The sequence below is a fragment of the Ursus arctos genome, unplaced genomic scaffold (assembly GCF_023065955.2).
Source record: "Ursus arctos isolate Adak ecotype North America unplaced genomic scaffold, UrsArc2.0 scaffold_1, whole genome shotgun sequence".
Classification (NCBI taxonomy): domain Eukaryota; kingdom Metazoa; phylum Chordata; class Mammalia; order Carnivora; family Ursidae; genus Ursus; species Ursus arctos.
In genome coordinates, this window is record NW_026622763.1 from 11,456,020 (window position 1) to 11,473,828 (window position 17,809).

General features: G+C 36.2%; 1 protein-coding gene across 10 annotated transcripts in view; it reads right to left on the reverse strand.

Moving 5' to 3' along the window:
* EPB41L5 (erythrocyte membrane protein band 4.1 like 5) overlaps positions 1 to 17,809 on the reverse strand; it is a 156,415-nt gene that overhangs the window by 6,751 nt on the left and 131,855 nt on the right. For 7 of the 10 annotated variants that reach the window (XM_057317188.1, XM_057317195.1, XM_057317205.1 and 4 more), the window contains 6 exons: positions 17,233 to 17,361; positions 14,384 to 14,448; positions 10,731 to 10,821; positions 8,482 to 8,556; positions 3,534 to 3,575; positions 3,055 to 3,185 (listed from right to left, as the gene is read on the reverse strand). In XM_057317188.1, coding sequence (XP_057173171.1) covers positions 3,055 to 3,185; positions 3,534 to 3,575; positions 8,482 to 8,556; positions 10,731 to 10,821; positions 14,384 to 14,448; positions 17,233 to 17,361 — 533 coding nt within the window. The remainder of the gene's footprint in view (positions 1 to 3,054; positions 3,186 to 3,533; positions 3,576 to 8,481; positions 8,557 to 10,730; positions 10,822 to 14,383; positions 14,449 to 17,232; positions 17,362 to 17,809) is intronic. The other 3 variants (XM_057317189.1, XM_048214029.2, XM_057317191.1) reach the window with 2 other exon arrangements.

Genomic DNA, 17,809 nt, shown 5'->3' on the forward strand with positions numbered 1-17,809 from the left:
TCAGACCTGTTTAATCTAAAAACTCAAGTACTTCTGGTTGCCTGGGTGGCTCAGTCTATTAAGCGTCTGCCTTGGCTCAGGTCATGATCTCAGGGTCCTGGGATCAGGCCCACATTGGACTCCCTGCTCAGTGAAGAGTCTGCTTCTCCCTCTCCTCCTCCCCCGGCTCATGCTCTGTCTCTCAAATAAATAAAATCTTAAAAACAAAATGAAACAAACAAACAAAAAACAACAAAAACACCTGAAGTACTTCTGAGAAATCTCAATTCCTTTGACAATTTTCTCTTATTTACTCTGTTCTTTCCGGATCTTCAATGATTTATATATTGGACTGCCTGGACCAATCCTCCAATTTTCTCTTCTGTCCCAGTTTTCATCTTTTTGCTCTCCTTTTTTGGAGTTCCTCAATCTTATCTTCCACACACTCTTTGGATTTTATTTTTAACGTGGTTAATAATTTCTAAGAATACTGCATTTTCTGTTTCCTTTCTTTTTCATATCCTGTTAGTGTGGCATGGATGCGGCACCTCCTCTCTCTTGAAACTATCTATCATTTGTGAAGTTTCTGATGCTCATGTTCCCTTCTTTTCAGTTTACCGGTTCCAGTTTTTCCTCAAACATCTGGAAATCTTTGGCTCTCTTCACACTTACAAGAGAAGCAGCTACTCATATTTAAAAGTGAAGCACTGGAATGCCATTTGGAAACTGTACATACGGGCAAAACTCACTAACTAATGGGCTTCTGGTAGTTGCAGAGGACCCAGCAAAGCTGTGTCCAGACTTCAGACCCACAGAAAATGAGATTACAAATATAGTGTTGTTTTAAGATGCTAAATATGTGGCAATTTGTTACACAACAAACTAATATACATAATTATGTTTACACAATTCATCTGTATTGCTATTTATGTAGCTATTAATGGGCTTTTGGAAAGTTTTCAGCTTGGGCTATTGTGAATAGAGCTGCTGTAAACATTCTTGTACATGTCCTCTCATAGACATTTATTTGTATTTCTACTGGAGATGTATGATAGAATCACTGAGTCACTGGGCATGTTCAGCTGTAGTAGATACTGCCAAACCTATTTCCAACGTGGTTATTCCAATTTAAAAAGCTCCAGTTGTCCCATATCTTCACCAACACTCGATACTATGTGTCTTTTTCACTTCAGCGATTCCGGTAGTGTACAGTGGTCACTCCATGGTGGTTTGAATTTGTATTCCTCAATGACTAGTCAAGTTGCACACTGTCTTGTATACTTATTGACCACCTGGATATCCTCTTGTGAACTGCCTTTTCAAGTCTTGCCAATTTTTCCATTTAGCTGTCTTTTTCTTATTGATTTACAAGAGCTCTTTATATATTCTAAAGATTCTTTCTTTTGTCAAAGACAGAGAGATAGAGATCAATGGGGAGAGGAGGGAGGAAGTGCAAGTATTTTCTCTAACTCTCTGGCTTCCCTTTTTGAGATCTTGAAATTATTTCTTTTTATGAACAGAAGTTCTTGATATAATCCAAGTTACCGATTTTTTCCTGTTACTAAAGCATTTTGTGACCTGTTTAAAAAATCTTTCCTGATCTCCAGGATGTTTGCTTATATTTTCTTCTAAAAGCTTTATTATTTGATGTTTCACATTTAGATCTGCAATCCATCTAGGATGGATTTTTGTGTATGGTCTCAGGTTGGGTCAAGATTAATCTTTTCCCACATGGATATTTAATTTGTCCAGCTGATTTACTAAAAAACCATCCTTTCCCCACAGCACCGCACCCTCCCTTTTTCACAAATCAGGTAACTGTATATGTGTAGGTTTGTTTCTAGACCCTATTCTATTCCACTGGCTTTTTTTTTTTTTTTTTTGAGGTATGATTGACATATAACATTATATAAGTTTCAGGTGTACTACTTTTTGATCTTTTTGATCTCTTTAATTCCTCTATGACTATTTTGTCTTGGGAAGAATGTAGATAATCTCTTCTTTCATCTGTAATTTTTAATTTAGAAGTCCTAAGAACTCATATTTTATTGTGTAAACTCAATTACAAAGCATTATCACCTGGTTCTCTGCACATAATCTCTATTTATACAGTGGCAATTTACTAGGCATATAAATGGTTAGAAAAATAACTTATTAAAATTGTATATGGTGCTATTTGACAAGTACATGTCAGTTCCCTACGGCAAGTCCCATGCTTGTTTTGTTCACTGCTATCTTCAGTGCTGCCAAACCAGATAAAATCAATGCCTGGTACATAACAGGCATTCAATAAGTGTTTGCTGAGTGAGTGATTATATTACTTTGAAGACTGTGGAGATAAGAGAACAATTTTAAAATGAAACTATTAATTTCCCAAGTTAATCAGTTCTAATAATTTTTCCAATTAATGAGGAAATTTCTTCTCTAATTAGGAAAGCATCTATTTCAACTAACTTAACACTCTCAAGACCAGGAGGATGTGAGAAACAGACATCACCAAGAAGAAGGCTGAAGTGAGAATGAAGGCAATTGTACATCTTTTGCAAAATAGGTACAGTTTTGGTTCTAACAATGAAGAGTTGAAGAACTACATGCCAAACAAAAGGTCTTTCGAGTCCAGCTTCTATTTGTAGCAAGCAATATGTTGAAATGAACTTGTAACAAGTAGTGGTAAAAGGTGTCTCACTCACAGCCCTCGTCTTGGGAATCTCCTACCTCACTCTTATCTATGACTCTTCACCTTATGGATGAACAACATAATAGTAAAGCATTAAAGGAAAAGACATAAGTGAATTCTAAAATAAATATAAATTTTTAAAGATAAGCCTGTTAACATGTTAACATTTATGAGGACTTCATATAAAAAAAAAAAGGGCTTCATAATTTTGTAGAAAATTATTACTGACAAGAAAACAGAGAAAAACACTATTCCAAATAATAGAGAAAAAAATTTATCCAGGTTCAGTTAAGTTCAGTTAAAGAAGAACTAACATTACTGCTATAAATATATTAATTTTATTATTTTTTCCTCCTAACAGATGCCTAAGAACTGCAATGGAGAAATAATTTCCTCACCTGGTCACAGCATCCACCAAGAATGGTGCTGGGGGAGAAATCAACGAGATTACTTCTCTGTTACCATGTCCCTCCTTCCCTGCCAAGGACGGTCCACTTCCTGCCAGTCCATTAGAAAGGACACTCCTCTGCTGAGGGAGACAGACACAATACCTGAGCAGAGGTGAAAACACTGGCCTGGGCATCAGCTCCAAGCCATCTTCCCTAATGACTGTGGTAGTAAGTTAGAGGATTTTGATGGTCATGGGCTGCTTTGGTTTGTTTCTTACCATCCTTCACCTCAGATTTTTATTTTTGTTTTTGTCAGCATCCTTAAGCCTTTACAAACAGAAAAGCTAAATCACTAGTTTGAAGCCATTAAGTTAACAGAACTTTGGGAATGACCCCACATCTTTAAGGAAAAACAAGAGTCAGGTAATCCTTTCAGCCTCACTCTAAAAGGGTAACCAAAATAAAAATTGCAAATATCATTAACTTACTGGTACAATCCACCGTGGTGTGATCATGGATGTTGAAGATACCTAAAATAAATTGTATATATGTGTTTACTTTTAGGGAAGACTTATTTTCACAATCATTCTCATAACGTTTTCTACTATGGAATGTACTGCAGAGGGAGAAAGTTATTAATGGCTCCCCCTGAGCTGACGGGCACTCTGAATCCAGGATCCTTTTCTACAACACAGATGCCGTACTCACCACTTAAGAAACTGTCATAATTTTGAGAATCTCTTTAAAAATGTTCTACTACAAGAATGCTACTACTACTTTCAGGTTCCTTATTAACAGGACTTCCCCCACCCCCCAACCCAGCATCCAGTTTAACATTTTATTTTCTGACATTTCAATTCATTACGAATAATCATAGCTTTCTTGGTAGCATCCTGAACAGTGGATTATGACTAATCCAAATGAAGAAGCACAAAGAAAGTAACACAGGAAAAAAAAATCTGTTCATATATAGGTCATTCTCTAATTTATCATTCATGTATATAGAAACACTCATATTGTCCTGACTCATAGGGGCTTTGTTACGTTAGCTTTTTAACGTTTAATTTTCTAGACCTTACTTCTATGTGTAGAATTATAAGCTAATGGACTCTCCTACTTTATAGAAACTTAGATTAGTCCTTAGACTCGTGGTCTGAGATTCTGATAAGAAAAAAATTTATGTAAGTCCCTGTCTTATTAATAAGTGAGCACCAGAAGAAAAAAAGTACAAAGTATGACTTTCCCACCAAAATTAAGAAAATGCACTTTTACCATAGGAAATACAAGGAAGAATGAGAGAGAGAATATATGGTAAAGGTAAATAAAAAATGGTTTGGCAGAAACAAGTCCTATAATAACCATAATTACAGTAAATATAAATGGATTAAACACAATCAGAGGATAGAAATCCTCAAATAAGATTTAAAAAACAAGATCCAGCAAACTGTTGTTCACAAAAGGTCCACTTAAGATCAACAGATACAAAAAGGCTGAAAATAGAAGAATAGGAAATTATATATTAGGCCATATAAACTTAAAAGAAAGCTAGGGGGTCAATTTTATATTAGTCAAAAGGGAAATTAAGAGAGAAAAAAGGGTCAAGGAAGGACACTTCAAAGTGCTCAAAGGAGGTGGAGAAAGTATAATTACCATTAATATATATGCACCTCACAGCATATCTTCAAAATACACAAAATGACAGATTTAGCAATAGATGAGAAGTGAATTAATCAATAACTGTTGACAGGTATGAAACATACCCTAGAAACTGAAAGAATATTAAAGAGACTCAGCAGATTGATTAATGAAAGAATTCAGCAAGTATGCTAGACACAAAATCAACTTCTGAGTTCAACAGTAAAAAGTTAAAAACTGTTCATTATTATCAAAAAACTGTAACAAAACCATGAAGTATTTAGCCTAACAATCTAAAGAAGACTTACAGAGAACATTTAGAGACCCTAAGATGAGAGAAAACAGAAATATCTATCATGTTCATGAAAATGAAAAGACATTACAAAAGTGTCCGTTTTCTCCAAAATAATCTCTAAATTTAATATAAACTCCATTAAATGCCAGCAGAATTTTGGGGGAAATCTGACAAACTGATGCTGAAATTTATAAGTAAGAATATACTAGGTATCAGTACAAAGCCAGAGTAATAAACACAAGAGTAGTAGAGCAGAAAAAGAGCCCACTGGAACACAACAGAAAGATTAGTTAACACACCAACAGGGAAAGGATGAGTCATTTAGTAGATAATATTGAGAAAATTGTCTCTTTTTATGGATAAATACAAATTTGTGTCATATCAAAACCATAACTGACATCCTCCCCCAAAACCTCATATTATTCAAATTGGTTAAAATCTAAATGTGAAAGGTAAAATAAAATTAAAGCTAATAGAAACGAACAGAAAAGAATATCTCTGTGACCTCAGGGGTTGGGGTGGCAGACGAGGAAGGATCTTTTCAAACCCCAAACCCCACACTATAAGGAGAAAAAAATGAAGAATGCGTGACATCAGAATAGAAGGTTTCTGTTCGGTGAAGGACATACACCTATTTTACTCATCCACCTCCACGGTGACAGACATATGTTGTCTCAGTGTCCTTGCTACCTGTCACAAATGACACGGTGATAAAGATGCCTCAGATGTGTTAGTACACAGATCAGAAGAAAGTATTTTTAGTATCTAAGATTGACATGGAATTAATATCTAGACTATACAAGAATTCCTGAAATCAAGAAGACAGGAAACCTGACAGAAAAAAGGGAAAAAGATACAAATAGGTGATTCAGTCAAAGAGGAAACCTAAAGCGGCATTAAAATAATGGAGGAAATATACCATCTAACCCATGCAAATTGAAACAAGGAGACCAACCCATAAAGACAGAATATATTAGAAAGTCAGATAAAGTTCAGCTTAGGGAAAAACTGTGGGTAGGACTTATAAACTATGGGAGCCATTCTGGAGGCAGTGAGCGATACCTACTATTCATATAACCATGCAACCCAGCAATCCTACTTGTGGGTATCTATCCCCAATTCTCCCACAGTACGTTCAAAGAAATATGAAAGAAGATTTTTTTCTAAGTTATATTAGTTTCAGGTGTACAATACAATGATTCAACAATTCTATAAATTTCTCAGTGTTCATCATAAGTGTACTCTTTACCCTCTTCACCTATTTCATCCATCCAACCACACAACTCCCCTCTGGTGACCACCAATTTGTTCTCTGTATTTAAGTCTGTCTTATTGTTAGTCTCTTTTTTCCTTGTTCGTTTGTTTTGTTTCTTCAATCCCACATATGAGTGAAATCATATGGTATTTGTCATTCTGTTTGCCTTATTTCACTTAACATTATACCCTCCAGCTCCATCCATATTATTGCAAGTGGGAAGATTTCATTCTTTTTATGGCTAAGTAATATTCCATCTCGCACACACGCACATGCACACGCACACACAGAGCCCACATCTTCTTTATCCATTCATCTATCAACGGATATTTGGGTTCCTTCCATATCCTGGCTATCACAAATAATGCTGCAATAAACAGGGATGCATATGTCTTTTCGAATTAGTGTTTTCACTTTCTTTGGGTAAATACCCAGTAATAGAATTGCTGGATCAGATGGTAATTCTATTTTTAATTTTTTGAGGAAACTTAATACTGTTTTTCACAAATGTTTATCTAAATGAATATATGAAAGATGTCCGGAAGTACATATAGCAAACAGAGTAGAATGGGTGCCTTAGGGAAAATGGGGAATGGAGAACAAAGGGAAATAAAATAAGACAAACAAAAGAGAAGCCTTGCATGGACCTAAGAAGATAGTCTGCCATGGACTGAGAGGTATAATTAATTTGGGTATCTGACTTTTTAAAAAAAGATCTCATTAATAATAGCACAAAAAAGCAGGAAAGATCTGAAAATAGTAAAGTATAGAACTTATATTGGGGGGCTATAATGACAAAGTTTAAGAAGAGATACAGGAAGTCTTGAATGAGAAAAACATCGTATTCTTAGCTAAGACACAGATTATCATAAATATATCGATTCTTTCCCCAAATTAATTTATGAATTTAATGCATTTACAAATAAAAATCCAAAGGATTTTGGAGGGGTGGGACTAGAAAAAGTTATTCTAAAAATCTTCTGAAAGAATTAACAAGCAAGAATAACAGAACAGTTACATAATGATGCTTGTCTTGCCTTACTCTGTATCAAAATCAATTAAAAAGCTAAAGTTGTTAGAAGAGTGTTACAGTTCTAATAACAGAAATCTGTAAGTGTAACAGAACAGAGAGCCCATATGCAGAATCTAAAACGCATGATATTCTAAATCTTGATTTAAAACAAACAAACAAAAAAAGCGTTCTAAATTTGCAGGAAAGGGAAAACATAACAGTGATGTAAAAAAGTTGTTTAATCAGTTTGACTTTCATCCCTGTATCCACTTATGATAGAGTGCACATGGAATATGGTTCTGAGTTAGGCCCCAGGGAGTCCTTCTCTGGGCTTTAGGCCATCTTGCATTAATCTTTGAAGTTACTTCTTTTATCTTTATAAAGGATTATCATGGCTCAATACTGACACTATACCTTTTGTCTTCTGCCTGCTCACTTTTCTACACTTGTGATTAATTCTTATCCTTTGGTAAAGTCTCTGTTCACTGATCTAAGCTAGTGGTTACCAAAGGGTGGTTCTCAGACCACATCTACATCACCTGGAACATGCTAGAAATGCAACTTCTGAGGCCCTAACCCCCACACACCAAATCAGAAACACTGAGGGTGGAGCCCAGCAATCTGTGTTTTAATACACCCTCCAGGTGACAGATACACACCCAAGTTTAAGAATTAATGATCTAAGCAAACATCCAGGTCCAGAGAAAGTACCATTTGTACTTCCAAGCCTTCAGAATGAGATCTAGCTCCCACAGCAATTCTTGTCATATTACTCATAACACACTGAATGAGTTTGTATACTTTTCATCTCAACCATACAGAAGTCTCTAGAGGGAAAGAAATGTTTCTTATTTGTATTATAATTTGGTCACAGTACCCACCACAGTATCTCCTATACTGCAATAACAATCCATCTGTTCAATGCCAACCATTCTTATGCTCTATGTCCTTATTGTTTCAACTCTTTATGTTTATCCCCATATACTTCCTCTCATGTTACTTAATATGGTGTTGAATTACAAATAGGCTTATAGTAACATGTGGTTACTATACAGTGACACATAAATTTAAAGTGGTGAAATTTTAGTAGAAAGGCAAGGCTAAGTGGTTACTGAAATATGACCTCTTATTAAATGAACAGTTTTACTATATGGTTAAGAAGGCAAAAATTGGAATGTAGCAGGAATATGTTTCAAAACAGAAATTCCTTTCCACCTTGCTGTTTTAAAGCATATTTACCTGAGGTGTGACTGTGTGGTCCATTAGATTCTCAGTTAGAGATAAAAGCAAGGCATCCAATTCATCTGTAGCATCCTATGAGAGATAAAATATATATAGCTGTTGAATGACTCATTAATCATCAAACTAAATTTTTTCCATATTCTCTCAACTTACAATTCTGACCCAGCCTTTGTTGGTTTTAACCTTTAAACAAACAGGGATACTCAAGAATCATGGTTATTATAGTGATTCCCCTTTGCTTGGAGGGGAACCTAAACCAAAATCAGAAGTTGAAAAAGCTAAAGTGTTATGTGTGGGCGCCTGGGTGGCTCAGTCAGTTAAGCATTTGCCTTCAGCTCCGGTCATGATCTCAGGGTCCTGGGATGGAGCCCCACATTGGGCTCTCTGCTCAGTGGGGAGTCAGCTTCTTCCTCTCCTGCCTCTCGCCCTGCTCGTACCCTCTCTCTCTCAAATAAACAAATAAAATCTTAAAAAAAAAATAAAGTGTTACGTGAATTTACAGAGAGCTACTCTTTTTGGTGAGATAAAACTTGGGTAGGGTTAAGACTGTTCTGGCTCTTAGCTCTTAGACTGGAAGAGAGAGATAAAAGGTTCAGCACAGGAGACAGTGAATAAAGAAGACACCTAAATTCCAAAGACTTCTTTATCCAGATGTACTGGTACTTCACTGTTTGAAAAAGAGTACAATATGAACTTCCCCCATAAATGTTAATCAATACTTTTTAATTAGTATTTGAAGCACCTAATGGAAGATGGATCTCTGTACTACAGAGAAAGAGAGAGAGAGAGAGAGACAGAGACAGAGAAGGTAAGTAGGTAGGTAGGAAGAATTTAATAAGAATAAAAGATAAAATTCCAAACTGGAAATAAGAGAAATAAGTATCGAGGGTGTAGTACACATAACAAAAAAAGGCCCTTTATTTATACAATCCTATTTCTATCTATCTGCCTTCAGGCTGTGGTCAATCTATTTATGTCTCAACATTCAACCTAATTTTAATCACACGTAGGGGGGCACCTGGGTGGCTCAGTTGTTAAGCGTCTGCCTTCGGCTCAGGGCGTGATCCCAGGGTCCTGGGATTAAGCCCCACATCAGGCTCCATGCTCCGCTGGGAGCCTGCTTCTTCCTCTCCCACTTCCCCTGCTTGTGTCCCCTCTCTCACTGGCTGTCTCTCTCTCTCTGTCCAAATAAATAAATAAAATATTTAAAGGAAAAAATTACATATAGGAAAAAAATTGTTCTAAAAAATTTTCTCTCACTTCTCACATCCCCCTCCTCTTTGGCCACCCCTTCCCAGATAGCCCCCAAACAGTGTGTATGTATCTCTACCACAATGTATTAAAATTCTCTCTCCCAGTGGAATGTAAGCAGTTTGAAAAAAGATGCCATGTTTAACTTTTCAATTTTTGAAACTAGCATGCTGTCTGGTACATATTATAACATGCAATAAATCTTTGGATTAAATGACCTTCTCTGTTCCAAAAAATCATAAGTTTCACTCAATTTTCAATGATCAAAGATGGCACTATATCTTTTTAGAATTTTAATTAGCAGAAAGGAAGCTCCTGATTGAAGATATTTTAGGTTGGATTTTTTAAACCCAAAAGTCTGAAAAATTATACACCTAAATCTTAATTATACACTGTCTTTGGATAGTGGGAATACAAGTGATTCCTAACTTTTTTTTTAATGAAATATTTGGCAAATTTCTATAATTAATGCATCCATGTAGTTAAAAAGCAAAATGGTAAACATTCATTTGCAAGGATAATTTTTCATTTAACTTGCAAATTAAAACATTCAATGGGCAATGAACTGGGTTTCTATGATTTCTGGACTGGTAAGGGTGTGGCAAGGGGCAGAAAAGCAGCGGCTGTAACGAGCTGGTTATACTGCAATACAATGATAGGGTGCTGTTGTTTTAAGCAATCAGTATTTCTTTAGTGCCTACTATGGGCCATCTACTGTTTGAGACACTAGGGAGGTATAGCCAGCATCAAAAAACCAAAAATCCAAAGACCACCTAAAACAAAAGACCAACAAAGTAACAGAAAAACTGAAGAAGCCCTGAGATACTCTTGTGAGAGATTTGGCAATAGGATTCTCTCTAGAGAACTGAGGCTCAATGCTTTTCTCATAGCTTAAGTTCTGGTGTCAATCAGAAATCACCTGATGTCTGTGATTATACCACAGGACTCAAATCAATATAGTCCTTGGAGAAACTTTCAAAAGCAAGTGTTGTTACCTTAAGAACAGAACCATTTGCTGCAGGTGTGGTATGCATCAGAGCAAGAGAATCTTCAGGGAAGGGCACATCATTCTCATTTAATACAGCACTGGAAGAAAAAGATAAATTCACATCATGGAGCACCTATACAGGCATAGGGAACTTGTTCAAAGAAAGGACTTCAGAAAGAAGAGTAATAATTCATGTAGAGGAAGAAGAAATGATAATTTGTGAGGAGCATGACAGCAGTCAGTGTTGCATTCATATGACTTTGTGAGACCCTTCTCCACCCACCAAATAACAGTTTTCATATCCACACCAGACTCATTCACAGATGGATCAAAATGGTAGATTATTTTGCTTCCCTTTTAAATTTCACTGAAAGTTCAGAAAACATTTATCTTAAAAAGAAAGATACAGAAATAAGATAGATCAACTGAATGATTTTTAAAAGCTGTTATCAAATACATGAATGGGAAAGCTCAGTGGACTAGAAACTAACCAGAATACCTGAGATATGGGAGAACGGTCAGAAAACCATAGGGACAAGCCACCATCTAAGGACACAGGTTGGTGAGCTGTGCTGCAGAAGTCAGAAGCAACACCTAGAATGCTTCAGATATTACAACAGGACTAGCCAGGTGACAGGATGCCAGAGAATCTGTTACTAGGCCTGGCAGCAGGAATCACAATGGTGTCTAATCCCAGATAAGAATAACAAGAACAGGAGCAGTCTCACAGAGGGCTTCAACACCTGGGAGGAAAGGGGGGAAATCTAGAGCCAAAGACCATCATCCACCAAGATTAACACACGCAGTAGGAAATCCCAGTCCTTCCTAATATTGCTGAAAAGTGTGCAAACAGGAGCAGGTCCTGAAGCCTACAAGGAGAATGAGAAAAAATGAGAAATAAATCCTAGATTGAAAAAGTCAGACATAATTAGTGAGGTGGAAGCTAGGACTGTTTCATGCAAAACAGTAAGGCAAAAAGAGACAAAGAGATGAAAAATAAGAAGGGACAGTTATGAGAAACAGAGAAATGATCATGATGTTTCAACTAATGGATACTTGACATTCAAAAAGATAATGGCTTATGATTTTCCAGAACTGAAAAAAGACATATATGGGTCTTCAGATTGAAAGGCCACCCTGAATACTAACAAATTAAAAACAAAACAAAAACCTATTCTTAGACAGTAATGAAAATGCAGAACTTCAAGAATAAGCAGTAAAGTGTAAAAGAGAGAAAAAATAACTTTGTGCTTCAGAAAGAAGCAACAGCTCAGAGGAAAGGACTCAATATAAGAAAAAATGAGCATTAAAAGGAGTGAAATACGTCTTACAATGAATTCTCCCAACCCTTCGAGAAAAGATTAGTCATGTATAATTTACACTGCTGCGAAACAGAGGAAGAAAGAGATGAAAAGCTTCTGCAACCATTCTGCTCAGTGCGTGTTATGACCCAGCACTTTCACTCCCAGGTATACACCCTAAAAAAATCCTCACAACACGCGTATGGAAGAACATGTACAACGTCAATTTGGAATAAATACTGGCCCATTAATAAAACAGTGAATAAACTGTGATTGACTCATGTAATGAGAGTTAAAATGAAGGAAATATGGATATTTTTAAAAATTCAGATATGTCAAAACAAAAACCACTGAATTATATACTTTAAATGGGTGAACTGCATAGTATTTAAATTTTATCTCAATAAAGCTGTTAACTACAAAAATAAATGATCTGAATAGCCATTTCTCCAAAGTAGAAAAGACGTTCAACATTAGTTCTTCAGGTAAATGAAAATCAAAACCACAATGAGACATGCTTCATGCTCTCTAGGATGGCTGTAATTTTAAAGATGGAGAATAATGAGCATTGCAAAGGATGTGGAGAAACTGGTACCCACATACATTGCTGGTGGGAACGGAAAACATTGTAGCTGTATTGGAAGAGAGTTAGGCAATTCCTCAAAAAGTTAAACATAGAGTTACTACATAACTAACTCCGCAATAACCCTCCTGAGTATATAGAGAGTTGAAAGTATGTCTACAAAAATTCTTGTACGTGAATATTCATAGCATAGCATAACAGTCAAAAAGTGGGAACAACACAAATGTCTATCAATTCATATATGGATAAACAAAATGTGGAATAGCTAATACAATGGAATATTATTCAGACCTAAAGAGGAATGAAGTACCAATACATGATACAATATGGATCAACCACAAAAACATTATGTTAAATGAAAGAAGCCAGATACAAAAGGCCACATATTATGTGATTCCATTTATATGAACTGTCCAAAGTAGGCAAATCCAGCATGTGGACAGACTGCAATGGGTGTGGTGTTTCTTTTAGAGGTGATGTAAATGTTATGGAATTAGACAGTGGTAATGGTGCAAAACTTTGTCAATGTACTAAAAAGCACAGAATTGTATACTTATAAAGGGAAAACATTATGCTATGGGAATTACAACTCAATAAAAAAAGATAAAAGAAAAATGGTCTAAATCAACTACAGCAAAATGTGAAGATGTTACAAAGCTTGATATGTGGTATACAGATAATATATAATCTCCACAGTTTTCTCTATGCTTGAAATATTTCCTTTTTTAAAAAGGGGGTACAGTAGGGGCAACTGGGTGGCTCAGTCAGTTAAGCAGCTGCCTTCAGCTTGGGGTCATGATCTTGGGGTCCTGGGGTTGAGCCCTGCAATGGTCTCCCTGCCCAGCAGGGAGTCTACTTCTCCCTCTCCCTCTGCCCTTCCCCCTACTCATGCTCTCTCTAGTTCTCTCTCAAATAAATAAATAAAATCTTTTTTTAAAACGGGGGGGTACAGTAATTTCTTTACAGTGTTGTATGGCATGGGAACAAAACAGATTATAGAAAAGGAAAAGGTCCAGAAATAGACCCAAGTTTAAACAAGAACTTAAGGATATCTTAAAGAATACACTTCAAATCCTAGAGGGAAAAATAGATCATTCAAAATATCAACAGCCATTCAGAAAAGCAAATCTAGAAGTTGGAGTACATTCTTGGTTCCTTCCAGCTTTAAGAGTTCAATGCACTGAAGCAGTCCCATCCCCATTATCCTCCTATTGGCAAAAATAAATTTTTTTTTGATGAAGTTCTAAAAGGCTCTAATAAAAATGTTGTGGGCCAACTGACTTACTGCAATTAATTAAAAGGTTAAATTGTAATTCCAGTTTTACCCTGGTTAAAGAAAAGAGAGGCACAGAAGGGACTTGGACAGAACAGCAAATAAATTTACTCGAATAGTGCGAGGGCCCATAAGAAAGTTTGTAAGAATGATGCCACTGTGATAACAGGATGGCACTAGAATTAAGAGAAAAAATATACATTCTTCACCATGTATAAGATTAAAAACACCTTTAAAGATTGCTTTTGCTCTGCAGTTTGATTCAGTAAAAGAATGAGAATGTAGAGAGACAAATTAGAAATACCTCCAGATAATCTAAAACAAGGTAGTAAGCAGCTATGTAATGGATAGAAGAGTGAATTCAAGTTATCTTTCAAATAGATAGCCTGCAATTATGTGGTGATACACTGAAGAAGAGGAAAAGAGACCAAAAACGAGTTAAGATCAAAAAAAGTTAAGAGGAGAAGAACATCAATTTAATTCCGTCTAACCCAGTACTGTACCTGGTTGTGGCAGCATCCTGAACATTGGCATTTTTATGACTTAATAAGCTATCTTCTCTTGTAACCTAAGAAAATGAAATCATAAAAAATTAAATATTTGTTGAGGATATTAAAGTAACAAGAAATTTATACTTCTTTCCAGTAAAAACAGAAATATCACTTTGCTTCAATTCCAGAGGCAATCATACCTTGTCTATGGAAGTATCAGTACTACACCTAGTACGGTCCTATCCCATTCCCAAATTAACAATCCACACTTCCACTTCAATAGTACACAAATTTACACCCTTTACTAGACAGCTCTCACTTATTTAAGACACCATGGTGTGTTAGTCAACATATACAGAATCCCAAAAGATTCAATGCCAGAATTTTTGGAATTTACATGATGAAAAGAAGAAAGAGATGTTAAGCAGTGTATCTGGCTTTTTATTTTTCCCTGAACACAGGAATATGTTAGGAGGAAATTCTAAAATATTTTTCTGAAGGGGTCAGTTTTTTCCTTTAACTTTACTGAGGTGTCATTTACATACAGTAAAATGCACACATTTTTAATGTAGGGTTTGATGAATTCTGAAAAATTTATACAGGTGCATAACCAACACCGAAGTCACCATGGGCAACATTTTCACTACTCCACAACGTGCCTTGAGGCCAATGCAACCCCACCAAAACCCTTACTCATGGCAAACAGTGAGCATTATGTTTTATAGTTTCACATAAATGGAATCACAATACCTATCCTTAGTGTCCATCTCTTTAGAATGGCATGATGTCTTGAGATTCACCCATGGTGCTGCATGTATCACCAATTCATTCCTTTTTATGTGCTGAGTAGCATTCCACTGAATGGACAGTTCACAATTTGTTTTTGTTTACCTGCTGATGGACATCTGGGTTGTTTCTAGTTTTTAGTTATTTCAAATAATGCTGCTAGGAACATCCATGTACTAATATCTGTGTGAATCTATGTTTTCATTTCTCTTGGATAAATACCTCGGAGTGGACCTGTGTGGTCATGTGGGAAGTATATGTTTAATACATTGCCAAATTCTTCTTAAAGTGCTTATAAACATTTTATATTCTTACCAGCAATGTGCACTGCAGGAGCTCCATCACTGCCAACACAGGGATGGTCAGTTTTTAATACTGGCCATTTCAGTGAACGTGTTTTTCAGCATGAAGTGTAATGCTAGTTGTAGATTTTTTCACTGATGCTCTTTATTAGGCTGAAGATGCTCCATTCTGTTTCTAGTTTGCTGTGAGCATTTATCACAAATGGGTACTGATTTCTGTGAAGTGCCTTTTCCATATGAATTGAGATAATTTACTTTTTAATATGGTGAACTATAGTGGTTTTTGAAGGATAAACCAACTTTTTTCCTGAGGTGAATGCTACTTGGTCTATTTTGTTAAGGATTTTTGAGTCTATGTACAAGAGGGATATTGGTCTATAGTTTCTTTTCATATGAAATCTTTTTCTGGCTTTCGTACTAGGGTAATACTAGTATTAGCAAATGAGGTGGGAAGTGCTCCCTCCTTTTCTATTTTCTAAAAGAGTTAGTGTGGGATCTTATTTCTTCCTTAAAAGCTTAGTAGATTTCAACAATGAAGGCATTTGGTCCTGGATTTTTCTTCATGGGAAGGTTTCTAACCATAAAATAAAATCTCTTTATTTTAGGGCTATTCAAGTTATTTTTTTCTTCCTCAAGTCAAGAAAAATCCAAAAGTGTAAATGAAACGTAAGGTAGTGACAACAATTACTATTGCTAATATAATAAGCTTCAACACTGGGGATTCCAACACTTAATTAAATGCTCTTCATGTGCCAGATACTCACTGTTCCGTGTCATTTACATGTATTATTTTATCCTTGTAACCCACCTTAAGGTAGGTACTACCAATATTTTTTCTTAAACATAGTTAAACTGACGCTCAGAGAAACTAACTTGCCAAGTCACAACACTAGTATGTGGTAGACTAGAGATGGGATTCAAACTCAAGCTGTCTGATTCCAGACTGTATTGTCATATTTTACATTTACTTTTATAGGCAAATATTATGTTATATGTTTATACTGAGGGGAGAGGATAGATAACGAAGGCAAAAACAATATTCCACAAGTCATCTCAGGTTCTCTTCAAGGCTTGTGCTTGGGGACAGAAGGGGAAAATGCATCTCCTCAACAATAGGATATTTTGAAATTCTAGTTGATAACATGATTTGGTGAGATGGGCTTCTGTCCTGATTTTAGTATGGAGGATAAGTCTGAAAGTTAGGGAGCACCAAGGAAAAACTGACTTTGAGAACATGGATGCCATAAACTTCATGGGGGCTGCTCCCTCCCCACTGCATCTTTCACAATGTCACAGCCAACTCTTTTTCACCTTGTTACTGTCATTCTTGTGACATACAACTCTGTCAAACCGAGGGCAGATGGGTGGTGGGAAATAGCAGACTGCTAAAGAAAGACCTAAAACCACAGACTTAGTGTTAATAGGAACTTCAAAGTCATTAGATTTTCTGGCTATTAAAGGGGCAAAGATTAGGAACTTGCTTCTATAGGAATTTGACTTAAAAAAAACAAAACAAAACTTCTTATGCCCTAGAGGGTCTTTATTTTCAACTTTTTATCCCATGACTCTCCCCTCTTAATCTAGCTTGTACTCAGACTCAGGAAGGCATTCTGCCAGCTTGAGCATGTGTCTGGGTACTACTCTCTATCTCCAATCACTAGCTAGGTCACTCTTCTTTAACACGCATGCACTTTATGTGTCTTTGGATCTCTCAGCCTTAAGTTCCATGTTCTTTTCCCTTCATCAGGACTACCTCCATTAAAGGCAGCTTACCTTATGCACTGCTTCTACTTGAGCCTTCAAAATGTTACTCTTCAAGTCAGGAGGAACTCTCCTGGCATTCAATCCTGGGCTCTCAATGGCATTATTAAGACATTTCTCAGTCAACTTCACCACCTCCTCCTAGATATTAAAAATATACCGTAAGCAACTCTGATGGGCTATAGTTATATGGAAATAGGAAAGGGGCTGACGAAAGTTCATATTCAGACAACCAGGAAATCACGTGTCTTAAATAGTCATATGCTGTTCCAAGAATAGTCACCTCCCACATGCAGTTTCAAACTAAGGCACAATAATCACAATAACGAAATATGAATTGGTAGGGATCTCTAGAAATCATCTAGCTTAATGTCCTGTTTTAAAGCAACTGAATAACTGACTACATCACATTCAGGACAAATGCCTGAATGAAATCACACATGGAAAACATGTGCTGTTTGTTGTAATTCAACTGGATTTTAGGTTAGGCCCTACACAGGCTAATAATCCTTGCAATTCTGGAGCTGTCACCAGGTAGATGATTTTGTTTGGAATTATGGTATATAGCCACAGTCACTCTCAGGTACAG